Source organism: Pogoniulus pusillus, chromosome 10 (genome assembly GCF_015220805.1).
Source record: "Pogoniulus pusillus isolate bPogPus1 chromosome 10, bPogPus1.pri, whole genome shotgun sequence".
In the NCBI taxonomy this organism is placed as follows: Eukaryota; Metazoa; Chordata; class Aves; order Piciformes; family Lybiidae; genus Pogoniulus; species Pogoniulus pusillus.
The window spans coordinates 6,678,193-6,691,172 of record NC_087273.1 but is presented as its reverse complement, the minus strand read 5'-3'; the positions used below and the strand labels follow the sequence as shown (position 1 = coordinate 6,691,172).

At 50.3% G+C, this 12,980-nt stretch overlaps 1 protein-coding gene across 3 annotated transcripts in view; it reads left to right on the top strand.

The window, feature by feature from the left end:
* The first annotated feature begins 238 nt into the window (after positions 1 to 238).
* MTHFD2L (methylenetetrahydrofolate dehydrogenase (NADP+ dependent) 2 like) overlaps positions 239 to 12,980 on the top strand; it is a 34,892-nt gene continuing 22,150 nt past the window's right edge. For all 3 annotated transcript variants that reach the window (XR_010303654.1, XM_064149668.1, XM_064149667.1), the window contains exons 1-5: positions 239 to 667; positions 3,594 to 3,778; positions 5,025 to 5,147; positions 7,351 to 7,503; positions 8,638 to 8,745. Coding sequence is in view for 2 of the 3 variants with exons in the window: in XM_064149668.1 (XP_064005738.1) it covers positions 522 to 667; positions 3,594 to 3,778; positions 5,025 to 5,147; positions 7,351 to 7,503; positions 8,638 to 8,745 (715 nt within the window). In the remaining variant the exon portion in view is untranslated. The remainder of the gene's footprint in view (positions 668 to 3,593; positions 3,779 to 5,024; positions 5,148 to 7,350; positions 7,504 to 8,637; positions 8,746 to 12,980) is intronic.

The window sequence follows — 12,980 nt, the reverse complement described above, 5'->3', positions numbered from 1 at the left end:
GCCGGAGTTCAACCGAAGGACACTACGTTAGACCCCTCGGACGCTACCGGCGACGCCTCAGGGGCTACCAGAGAGCCTTGAGAGGCCACCAGAAACCCCTCAATGGCTATCAGAGACTCTTCAGAGCCTAACCCGGAGCTGTGCTGTACTAAATACGTAAATGTGGTGATTAGCTCCAAGAAATAATCCGCATGTGCCCGTTGCGGGCAAGCCAAAGCATGTGCATGTGTTTAAGACACACAAAGCGGCCGCTGGGCCCTGCCGGCTTGCAAGCTCAGGGGCCGGAGCCTCTTTGCCCCCAGCGGTGCCAGTGTCCAGCTGCCGGCCCCCGGGCACCACAAGCGCAGCCTCGGGCGCTGAGCCCTTACCGCTTGAGCGTTCTCGGTGGGCGCTGCCCTCGCCGCTCCGCCCGGCCCCGGCTCCTCCCGCGCCCAGCCCCGCAGGGCGGCGGCCCCGGGCCCGCTACTTGCTCCTCCCCTGGGCGCTGGGTGGCGGCGCCGCTTCCGTCCGTCGGGCCCGACATGGCGGCGGTGGCGGCGGCCGCCTTCTCCTCCTCCCGCTCCGTGCTGCGCCCGGCCCTGGCACCGCTGAGGAGGTGGCGGAGCCTTTCTCGTCCTCTGCCGCGGGCCGCCTACAGCACCAGCAGCTCCCCTCGCAGCGCCGCCAGGTACGCTCGGGATGGCTCCATCCCGCGCCCGCCGCCACCTCGTCGCGGCGGTGCGGCGGGAAGCGGTGCCGGAGCGGCTGGCAGCCGCCCTGAGGCGCTCGCCATGGGCGGCCCCGAGCTGAGGGGGGCCTAGGGCAGAGTGGGGCGGCCGCTGCCGCGACCCTCGCCCCCAGCAAGAGGCGCGGCCCTGCCCGGGGACGGCGGGGCCGGGCGGGGGGGAGCGGAGGGCTGCGGCGCTGGCGGTGCCGATCCCGGGGGGATTCGGATGGTGCGCGGGGCTGGGGCCGCCGGCGCTGTCACCCTTCCTGCTTCGGCCCCAGGGGCGACCGGCGGGATCCTGGGGGGGATCCTTACCCTACCCCCAGCCATCCAGGCTCTCTGAGCTACTGGGATGCGGTGGCCTTGATCCTGGCGCCTTACGGAGCCTGCCGCTGGCTTTGCACGGAATGGTTACAGATGTCTGCCCGGCTCTGACGGGGACAGACCTGCGTCCGGAGGCCAGTGGGACTCTCCCCAGCAGTAACTCGATCCATCATCTCTTGGCTTTTCCCTCAGCCTCCTTGGGAAAAGGGATTCTCCACCCTCCTGGTAGCCACCCTGTGTGTGCTGGCCCATGGTGCTGGGGCCTCTGCTGAGCCTCCTCCTCTGAAGGCCGAGCAAAGCCATCTCTCTCATATGGCAGCTCTGCCAGGCCTCTGCTCATTGGCTTGGACTGGAAAACCTTTACAGGCCCCTTCCAGCCCCAACCATTCCTGCAATCCTCTGATTTCAACCTCTGCCAAAGAACGCTGCTCTCTGTGGAAGGGCTGCCTGATGGTGCCAGCAGGTCAGAGTTGAAAGGCTTCAGTCTGGGGTGTTTAGAGTAGTCAGGCAACGAGAGATGTCTTGCTTTTGTTCTCTTAGTACCTCATCAAACAGTTTTTAGTCTACTGGGCCTTTTTCTGTCTGTCTGTCTGTCTGCCTTCTTCCCAAGAAGGTTTGTCTGTGGAGCTACCTCCCCCCCCCCTCCAACTTGTGTTGCACAACAGGTAATGCCCATTGCTGTGACCTGCTGAGTTTGTGCCCTAGTCTTAAAACTCTAGAGATGAAACCCCACTAGAAGCCAAACGACCCAGAGAAATAATAAACACTGCTGTCTTCTTAGAAAAGAGAGGAAAAATACCACAGTGGGCTTCAATTTATGCCAAGCAAAGCCCAAGCACCAAAAATCAAAGTAGTCAAACAGTTGCACCAGGGGAAGTTTAGGCTGGAGGTGAGGAGAAAGTTCTTCACTGAGAGAGTCATTGGACACTGGAATGAGCTGCCCGGGGAGGTGGTGGAGTCGCTGTCCCTGGAGCTGTTCAAGGCAGGATTGGACGTGGCACTTGGTGCTATGGTCTAGCCTTGAGCTCTGTGGTAAAGGGTTGGACTTGATGATCTGTGAGGTCTCTGCCAACCCTGATAATACTGTGATACTGTGATAATAAAGTGATTAATTGTGGTGATTACATTTAATTCATTAAGTTAATTCTTGGGGAGAGCAGTGTGTTGGCTCGCTGTAATGAGGAGCAGCTGGACACTAGATCATCATCCCCACTGGCAGAATTCATTGTAGGACGTTTCTAGATGTGCCACCTGTTGGGGTTTCACTTTGTGGGACCGGAGTGTGCATGGTTAAGTGTGGACCTGAAGTATTCGTGTGTCATTTCTTCTGTTTAATGAAGCAGAGCAGCAGAATGGTAGTGCACGAATAGCTGCTTACTGGGGAGGGACACCTAACCGTGTCAGAGAGGCACAAAATCATCTGTGTGCTCTAAGGAAGGTAACAGTTGTGTTATCCTTGGTAAAATGTGGGTGCTGAGCCATGGAAGATGACATTGTTTGCTCTGTGTGAAGGTGAGTAGGGTTAGTGGTTGGACCTGGTGATCTCCAAGGGTTTTTTCTAACCTCTGTGATTCTGTTGAAAACTCTTGCTAGGAAACATCCAAGAAATGCTAAAATCAGTCTAAGTGGTGGTTCTTGTAGTGGCAATCATCATCATCAATTTATTATTAATAATAGAATTATTATTGTGTTGCATTTAATAATAATATATTCTCTGTATTAATATCTATAATTATATATAGCTATAAATACAGAATGATAGAACCAGTCAGGGTTGGAAGGGACCACAAGGATCATCTTGGTCCAACCTCCCTGCCATGGCGATGGGCACCCTACCCTAGAGCAGGCTGCCCACAGCTTCAGCCTGGCCTTAAACACCTCCAGGGATGGGGACTCAACCACCTCCCTGGGCAACCCATTCCAGCCTCTCACCACTGTCATGCTGAACAGCTTCCTCCTCATTTCCACTCTGAATCTCCCCACCTCCAGCTTTGCTCCACCCCCCCTAGTCCTGGCAGTCCCTGATAGCCCAGAAAGTCCCTCCCCATCATTTTTGTAGACCCCTTTCAGATCCTGGAAGGCCGCAAGAAGGTCACCTGGGAGCCTCCTCTTCTGCACACTGCACAGCCTCAACTCTTTCAGTCTGTGCTCACAGCAGAGCTGCTGCAGCCCTCTGAGCATCCTCATGGCCCTGCTCTGGACACATTCCAGCATCTCCACATTCTTCTTGTCCTAGGGGCTCCAGAACTGGATGCAGTACTCCAGATGGGGTCTCAGCAGAGCAGCGTAGAGGGGGAGGATGACCTCCCCTGCCCTGCTGGCCACACTTCGTTATATATGTAATAAAAATAGTTGGTATTACTATGATAAAGTTATTTGTTATAAATAGAAAGATGATAATAATAATAAGAAGAAGAATTCTGATGCTGAGGTTTGGAGTACCAGGAAGTTAACCAATCAAAGCACTTGCAAATATTTAAGATGGCAAATCTCACACTGAGAAACTCTGGCTGAGTTTGTGACATTTTTGACCTAAACGTGACCTATCCTTTTGTCTTTCTAGTGATGAAGCAACCATTATCTCAGGGACAAAGCTTGCTAACCAAGTTCTGAAAGAAGTTCGAAGGGATGTGGAATCCTGGATATCCCTTGGGAACAGGAGACCTCACCTCACTGTCATACTAGTAGGAGACAACCCAGCTAGTCACATCTATGTCAGAAACAAGATTAAAGCAGCTGCAGCTGTAGGTATGTGTCTGCTCAGAAATGGCTCTTTGATAAGGCCAACTCAAGTAATGATTTGCTCAAGTGCTTTGCTCCCTGGGACCACTCCATCTTCTGAAGCCAAGGGTGCTCTGTGGTGGTCTTAGGTGGAAGGTGGCACTTGGTGCCATGGTCTAGCCTTGGGCACTGTGGTAAAGGGTTGGACTTGATGATCTGTGAGGTCTCTTCCAACCTTGGTGATACTGTGATACTGTTGGACTCGGTGATGTTAAAGGTCTCTTCCAACTTCTATGATTCCATGAAGAGTAACTTTCAGTGTGGCTGCTGTCAGTGTGGAGAAGAGTTACAGAATCATAGAGTGGTTTAGATTGGAAGGGATCTGAGGGATCATCCAGTTCCAATCCCCTGCCATAGGCAGGGACACCTCCTACTAGAACAGGTCACTCAAGGCCTCATCCAGCCTGGCCTTGAACACCTCCAGGGAGGGAATAGCCACAGCCTCCTGGGCAACCTGTGCCAGTGTCTTGCCACCCTCACTGGAAAGAACCCTTTCCTAACACCTTGTTTGAATTTGCTCTCTGCCAGTTTAAACCCATTACTCCTTGTCCTGTCATTACAAGACCTTGTCAATAGTCTCTCCCCAGCCTTCCTGTAGGGCCCCTTCAGATACTGGAAGGCCACTCCAAGGTCTCCTCAAAGCCTTCTCCAGGCTGCAGAGCCCCAGCTGCTGCAGCCTGTCCTCATAGCAGAGCTGCTGCAGTCCTCTGAGCATCTTTGTGGCCCTGCTCTGGACTGACTCCAACAGTTCCATGTCTCTCTTATGTTTGGGGCTCCAGAACTGCACACAGGACTCCAGGTGGGGTCTGAGGAGAGCAGAGTAAAGGAGCAGAATCCCCTCCTTTGCCCTGCTGGCCACGCTGCTCTTGCTGCAGCCCAGCACACGGTTGCTGTCTGGGCTGCAGGACAGCAAGGCAGATAGAGCATTTAGAGGCTACAGGACAGTTAGAGGATTTGTTTTCCGTAGTCCTCAACTGTTGTTTAACTTTGGAGCTCCTATGCCAAACTATAGGTTCTTTTTTACTGTGTGTTTTGTACATGGCATCTAGAAACAAGAGCATCAAAGACCAGGCAGAGAAGCAGAATTGTGAGCAAGTCCTCCATGCTTATTTAAGGCAGTTGTAAAGCATCAGGCAGAGTTTGGGCCAAACCAACTGAGCTGTCTGTAGGTAAATTTCCAGATCCTAATATGTGTCTCCTGGCTTTTTTGCAGGCATTTCTAGTGAGATCATACTGAGGCCTAAGGACGTTTCTCAGGAAGAGCTCTTGGATATGACAGTCAAACTCAACAAGGATTCAACAGTTAGTGGTTTATTAGTTCAGCTACCTCTCCCAGGTACCTTTTGTTCCACTCAATGTTACTGTCAATGTAAAGAAAACAGTCTGAAATTGTGGGGTCTGTTGTGGCTTTGATAGGCTTTCTAACAGATTGCACTGTTTTGTCTTGATCTCCAGGAGCTTTACCCTGCTTCCATCCCCTTCATCATACTAAGTTGCACTGTCTAGCAGATAGCCTTTCTCACAGTGATTCCAGGCTTTGCTGTAGCCTTTCTCACAGTGGTTCCAGGCTTTGCCTTAAATCCTTGCTCATGTTTTCTGTGCTGTCCTTAATCTTCCAGGTGAGCTTTGCACTAAGGTCCTAAAAGCATCTGCTGTGTTCTTGGAGTTTATTTCTCTTCTCCTAGTTTGTTGTCAAATCTCACTGGGCAGTAGCTGGCAAAGTGGTGTTTAAGGGTATATTAAACTTCATTTTAGCCAAAAGCAAACTGCAATCAGCCACTTGTTGAAAGAAGTTGGCCACAAGGTGGAGGTGTAACCCAAGTGAGGAGCCTGGCATCTTGCACACCAAGTAAGGAGCTCTTGCACACCAAGTGGAGTCTGGCCACTTATGTCTTGAAATTTAGTTGGAGATCATTCCAGCTGAGTCAGTTCCAATGTCTGATGCTAGATATTAAATATTTAAGCTCTAAATACTGAGGATCCCTCTGAAGCTGCAGTCCATCTGTCACAATAAGTACCTGAAGACTAGGTAGCCTTCCTCCAGCCTCTAAAACTTGCCAGCTGAGGACTTCACTTAGAAAAACCTTGGAGTAATTTAATCACTAGCAGAGGTTTTGTTCAGGGCTACATTGTTAACTGTGCAAGGTACTGCAAAGTGAAGATGCTCAGGAAGTTGTCTCCACAGGAGATGTCAGATACACCTCCAGTTACTGAGTCACTTTATTTCTCCCTAAGGAACTTCAGAAACAGAAGGGCAGAAAGCTAAGTCAGTCCTTGTACTTGGACTAGATGATCTTTGTGGGTCCCTTCCAACTGCAACAGTTTATTCTGTCCTGTTTGTTTTCCAAAAGTCTTTTGATTTGTGTTGCAATGGAGGAAGATAAAGCCTGGATATTGTAAAAGGCTCATCAGTGGAGGTTGCTTATTCCAGAGCTGCAGTTGTTGTGTGGGGGGTTGTGTTTTTTTTGCAGTCAACCCCATACAGGTGTGGCTTTGGATCAACACTGGGGTAAAAATAGAAGCGGCAAATAGCTTTGTTCTCTTGCACTTTTGTGAGCTGGAGCAGCTTAACTTTGAGGATTGTTATCTTTGCCTGAGGAGAACTTCCCTTCTGTGCATGTCTGTAGTGCCTGACTTCTGCTGTGATGCTGTTCTGATGGAGAGTTCCCTCTGTCTTCTTTTCGTTGCCTGGAAGATGGCTGTGAAACATTAGAGATAGAGCATGAAAAACTCTCCATTTCCTCAGCTGTAAGCAGCAAAGAGGCAGATGAGTACAGGCCCAGTGTCCCTCTGCTGTGAAAGGCTGGGACTGACTGTGTCACAGAAGCACTCAGAGGTTGGAAGGGACCTCCAGAGATTATCGAGTCCAATCCCCCTGGCAAAGCAGGGTCACCCAGGGTAGTCCACACAGGAATGCATCCAAGCAGGTTTTGAAAGTCTCCAGAAAAGGAAACTCCACAACCTTTCTGGGCAGCCTGCTCCAGGGCTCTGTCACCTTCACTGTAAAGAAGTTTCTCCTCATGTTGAAGTCTTCTCTGTTCAGTTTGTTCCTTGTCATCCTGCTGCTGAGCACCAAAAAGATTGCTCCCCTCCACTTGACACCCACCCCTCAGATGTTGATAGACATTGATGAGATCTCCTCTCAGTCTTCTCTTCTCCGGACTAAACAGCCCCACGGCTCTCAGCCTCTCTTTGTAGGGGAGATGCTCAAGCTCCCCAGCCATCCTCGTGGCTCTCTGCTGGATTCTTCCAGCAGGCACCTGTCTTTCTTGAACCTTGGAAGCCTGAAACTGGACACAGTATTGCAGGTGTGGTCTCACTAGGGCAGAGTAGAGGGGAAGAAGAACCTTCCATGTCTCAGCACAGCTCCCAAAGGGCATCATTTCCTCTGCAGCAGGTGGCTTTGGAAGGGGAAGTCGTGAATGCTGCTGTGCAGGCTGGGTGCAGGCTGTTCCTAATGAACACTAACAGCTCCCCTGGCTAGCCTCAGCTCGTGTGTCTGGGTGTGAGGAGCTGCCTGACCAGGCTGTGCTCCGCAGGTCACATCGACGAGCGCGCGGTCTGCAACGCCATCGCGCCCAGCAAGGACGTGGATGGCTTCCACATCATGAACATCGGCCGGCTGTGCCTGGACCAGCCCTCCATCATCCCTGCCACTGCTGCTGCTGTCTGGGAGATCATCCAGAGGACTGGTGAGAGCCCCAGCCACACCCAAACGCACACAGGGCTGTGCTGTTGAGGCACAGGGCAAGCGCCAGCCTCAGGACAGGCAGATAGGGGTGACAGGAGAGCTGGAGAGGGACTTCTGATGAGGGCTGGGAGTGAGAGGATGAGGGGCAATGGATTGGAGATGGAAGAAGGGAGATTCAGACTGGAGATGAGGAAGAAATTCTTGACAGTGAGGCTGGGGAAGCACTGGCACAGATTGTCTAGGGAGGTTGTGGATGCCCTCTCCTTGGAGGTGTTCAGGGCCAGGTCGGAAGAAGCCTTCAGCAACCTGGACTAGTGGGAAGCGTCCCTGCCCGTGGCAAGGGTTTGGAACTGGATGACCTTCAAGGTCCCCTCCAACCCATTCTATGAATCTAGGAATCTTGAAGGTCTTTTCCAACAGAAGCACGTCTGTAATGTTATGGAGCACCTTTTATCTCAGAGAATGAATGATCAAGTCAGGTGTGAGTTAAAAGCTGTGGGTTACTTAAATGTATTGGGCTGATTGAAGAACAAACATTTAGAGGATTAATCTAAGTAACAAGGAGGTGCCAAACAGATGAGATCTTTTTGCCAGCAGCATAGCTATAATTAAGTGTAGACAGCAGTCTGTGTAGAACATTTGGAGAAACACTTTGGCAACTTCTGCCCTTTATGGCCTTGCAGGCAGCTTCCTGTGAGATTGCTGATTATTTAGCAAACAGGAGATTTGAATTACTGTGGGGAAAGGGAAGAAACAACAAAATTGGGAGCATTTCATTCAGTACCAGGAAGGGTAAAGGCTGCAGAGGCATTTGGCAGTGGTCACTGTATAGTGCGTGTGTTCTTACTGAGAGGTCTAAGAGCTCCACTGCCCTTTGTGGCAATGAAGTCCCTCCAAAGGGTGATGATTCAGAGAACCTGAAGGAGCTGCCAGTTGTGTTTCTCAAAGCTGAAAGTTGTTTGTTGGATTAATCCCTCGAGTTCAGCCTTGTGGATTTTGCAGTCATGTTGATATCAGCAGTCCATGACAGCAGATCCTTGTATCGTGGTGACTGAGAGGAGGGGTTAGGTACAACAGCACAGTGAGATGCAACTTCTTTGTGTTACTTCTCTTTTCTTTTTGTTTTTCCCACAAGGAATACAAACATTTGGGAAGAATGTTGTTGTAGCTGGAAGATCTAAGAATGTTGGGATGCCTATTTCGATGCTTTTACACACTGATGGAGAGCATGAAAGGCCTGGAGGTAAGTACATGACTCTGGTTTCAATGTCTGCAATCATTAAAGCTGACCAGAAGGTTCAGATACAAGAGAGAAAGCTTTCATTTCTTGTACAGTCTTTGCAAACAGAGCAAGGGGATAAATGTGTTAATACATTGTCTGATGGATTCTCAGTCTTTGGACTAGACTTTCTCTGGTGTTACGGCATCGTTTTGTCCTCCCTTTGAAACAGATGAAGCTGGTTAGCCCTGAAGGCTAAGGGCAGGCTGCTACTGTGGCCTTAAAGAGCTCCAGAGATTGGTGTGAAGTTTTTGCAGAGTAGCAGAGCTGTTTGCCTTCTCCTCCTGCTTGTGTAGTATTGATTTCAGGCTTGTGATAGATGTGTGCACGCTTCTGGGTACACAGAGATGTAAGAAATCTGTGTGACACGGCTCCTGTGTTGTGCTGGCTAGGTGATGATTGTCACTACATCCCAGTGACCCACAAAGGGCCTTTTTGGTGTGAGCTCTGTGCCTTTACGTGCTGGCTTGAGGGATGTAGCAGTATAGGTTGGGGACTGACCTACTGGAGAGCAGTGAAGAGGAAAAGGACCTGCAGGTCCTAGTGGATGGGAGCTTGAGTGTGAGCCAGCAATGTGCTCTGGTGGCCAAAAAGGTAAATGCCATCCTGGGGTGGATTAGAAGGGCTGTGGCTAGTAGGTCAAGAGAGGTTCTCTTCCCCCTTTACTCTGCCTTGGTGAGGCCACATCTGGAATATTGTGTCCAGTTCTGGGCCCCTCAGTTCCAGAAGGACCTTAGGGAACTGCTTGAGAGAGTCCAGCACGGAGCCACAAAGATGCTGAAGGCAGTGGAACATCTTCCTTAGTAGGAGAGCCTGAGGGAGCTGTGTAGCTTGGAGAGGAGAAGCCTGAGGACTGTCCTCACTCATGTTTATAAAGGGATGAAGCCAGACTCTGCTGGGTGCTGCCCAATGACAGGACAAAAGGCAATGGTGGAAGCTGAGGAAGTTTCATGTAAATACAAGGAGGATTTTTTCCCTCTGAGGGTGACAGAACACTGGAACAAGCTGCCCAGGGTGGTTGTGAAGTCTCTCTCTCTGGAGATACTCAAGGCCTGCCTGGATGCATTCCTGTGTGATCTGGTCTAGGTGATCTTGCTCTGGCAGGGGGATTGGACTGGATGATCTCTGAAGTTCCCTTCCAGCCCCTGACATTCTGTGATTCTGTGTGATTTTCCTGCACTTTATATCCCCCTGGAAATTAGAGGCTGGAATGGAAATACTTTTAAGTCGTTCTACTTAGAAAGGCATTCGTGTGCTGCTGTAATTGTGCTGCAGAGAGAAAACCAAATGTGATTTCCATAGAACACTGAGCCTCTTGCAGCTGCTAGAAGCTGCCCTGGTGGTGTGTGCAAATGAGGTAAACAGGAATGTTTCATCACAGGCATATTTATTTAATAGGAGCAGAGTGAAATCTGTTATTAGTATAATAAAACACTAAAAGCTTCTTACTAATCATAGAGTTGGGTTTTCCATTCACCCTCTGTGGGAAAGTGGCTATTTGCAACTTCTCTCAGTGTTTGAATTGTAATTAGCAGCAGCACATGGTTCTGGTTTCATCTCCATTCCCAGGCAAATGAGCATCATTTCTGCCCTGTCCTGGCAGACCTTTGGTCAGGTTCATTACTGAGAGCAGAGCCTGCGTTTGAAACAGGCTTTGGGCCACACAGAGAGGGATGTTGCAAGCTGCTTGCAAGTTTCTCAGTTGGAGATGAGGTGATGGTGACCTGTAGTTCTTGGAGCAACTTGTTACAAACCCTGTGGTAGTTGCCTGAGTGTTTTGGCTGTCACCTTTGGTGAGAGGTGGCACCTTGGCTGTTTTGTTCACTTGCATCTTGGGTTTGTAGTTCTGATTTGACTTGTTTTGAGGGGCTGGTCTGCCAGTTCCTTGGCCTGTGGAGGAGCTTTGTTGTGCTTCTCAGTCATCAGCCTACCTTCTGTTTACTGACGTGTTACACCTCACTGGCAGCCATGGCACTAATCATAGAATCAACCAGGTTGGAAGAGACTTCCAAGATCACCCAGCCCAACCTAGCACCCAGCCCTATCCAGTCAACCAGACCATGGCACTAAGTGCCTCAGCCAGGCTTTTCTTGAACATCTCCAGGAACAGTGACTCCACCACCTCCCTGGGCAGCCCATTCCAATGCCAATCACTCTCTCTGACAACAACTTCCTCCTAACATCCAGCCTAGACCTCCCCTGCCACAACTTGAGACTGTGTCCCCTTGTTCTGTTGCTGGTTGCCTGGCAGAAGAGACCAACCCCACCTGGCTACAGCCTCCCTTCAGGTAGTTGCAGATATCAATGAGGTCTGCCCTGAGCCTCCTCTTCTGCAGGCTGCACACCCCCAGCTCCCTCAGCCTCTCCTCATAGGCTTCTCTGTGTTGTGTGCTGGGCATTCACTGCAGGGACAGAAAAGCATTCAGCTGTCCTCATGCTGGAATCCAGATGGTGAAAGAGTGAAGTCCTTGGAGGTATCTTACTCTGAAGAAATGCATTTATTTTTGAGGTAGTTTTCTTGTTTTCCCAGCACCAAGTGGCAGCCTACAGCATAAAGCAGCTGGCAATTCGAGAACAAAGGAACAGCTGTATTCTTTCACACTGAATTAGTGTTAAGTAGGCATTTGCCAGGTAGTTGGTGATAAACACTGGTGGCTGAGGTTGTCTGGGTTGGTTTTCATTCCTGACTGGCAGACCAGGCTGTCCCTGAAGTTCAGGTGGTGTTCTGCAGCTGGCTTTCTGCTCTGCTGCTCTACAGAAGGCGATTGAAGAAGAGAGTGAAAGCAGATGAGGTAAAGCTGAGACAGACAGTGAAAGAAAATTCATAAAGCTAAATTGTGATGAGATCAGGGATGTGGAGCTAAGAGAAAGATGGGAAAGGTGGCCATAAACCCAAATCACAGCTGTAACACAACAGTCCTTTGCACTTGTTTTCTTAGCAGGGTCATATTTGCATGCTAGGAACAGAAGCATCTGTCAGGGTAGAAAATGAGGTGGCCAAGTGAGGGAGTTGTTTCTAGCTGAAGTGTGTTCTGGCCTGGAAAAGCACACAGCAAGTAAAAACCAGGCAGGCTTTCTTCTTCAATTTACAGCAATTTTAACCTGTTAGCACAAATGGAGTGGAAGCTTTTTTATTGTTCAAGACCTACAGTGAGGTGCTGAAAGAGATCTTCTCAGGCTATCAGTCAGGACAGGGATTTATCAGCAGTGGGACTGGGTTTGAATAATTGCTGTTGAGAAGTGGTGCAAGGTGGGAGAGTGAAGGAAGTTAATGTGCTGCTTGGTCACTTGAACTGAAACACTGAAACAGGCTCCCCAGGGAGGTGTTGAATCCCCATCCCTAGGGATGTTTCAGCGAGGCAGAGATGTGAAGGTGCTGGAGTGGGTCCAGAGGAGGGCAACAAAGCTGGAGAAGGACCTAGAGAATAAAGCTTATGAGGAGTGGCTGAGGGAGCTGGCGATGGTTAGTTTGTGGAAGAGGAGGCTGAGGGGAGACCTCATTGCTGTCTACAGCTACTTGAAGGTACATTGTGGAGAGGCTGCTGCTGGGCTCTTCTCACAGGTGGTTGGAGGCAGAGGGAAGGGGAATGGCCTCAAGCTGAGACTGGGTAGGTTTAGACTGCACACTGGGAAGAAGTTTTTCACAGAGAGAGTGGCCAGGGACTGGAATGAGCTGCCCAGAGAGGTGGTGGAGTCACCAACCCTGGATGTATTTAAGAGTCGTTTGGATGTGGTGCTTGGGGCTGTGGTTTAAAGTGAATCTTGTAGAGTAGGATTCTAGATTGGACTTGGTGATCCTGAGGTGCTTTTCCAACCTGGATGTTTCTGTGCTGCTGAGGGGCATGGTACAGCACCAGCCTTGCTGGAGTTAGAGGATCTCCATGATCATACAATCCTAGAATGGTTTGGGCTGGAAGGGACCTCCGAAGGTCATTCAGTCCAACCCCCCTGCAGTCAGCAGGGACATCCTCCATGAGATCAGGTTGCTCAGAGTCTCGTTGAGCCTGACCTTGAATATCTCCAGGGATGGGGCCTCAACTACCTCAGTGGGCAACCTGCTCCAGTGTTCCTCCACCCTCTTGAAGGTCGTTTCTAAGCACAACAATCCCATGGTTGTGTGTCTGGAGTGACTTTAGGGTTTGGTGTAACTTTTAGGTTGGGTTTTGTAACATCTTCTCAACAAAACTGAAAAGCTGGGG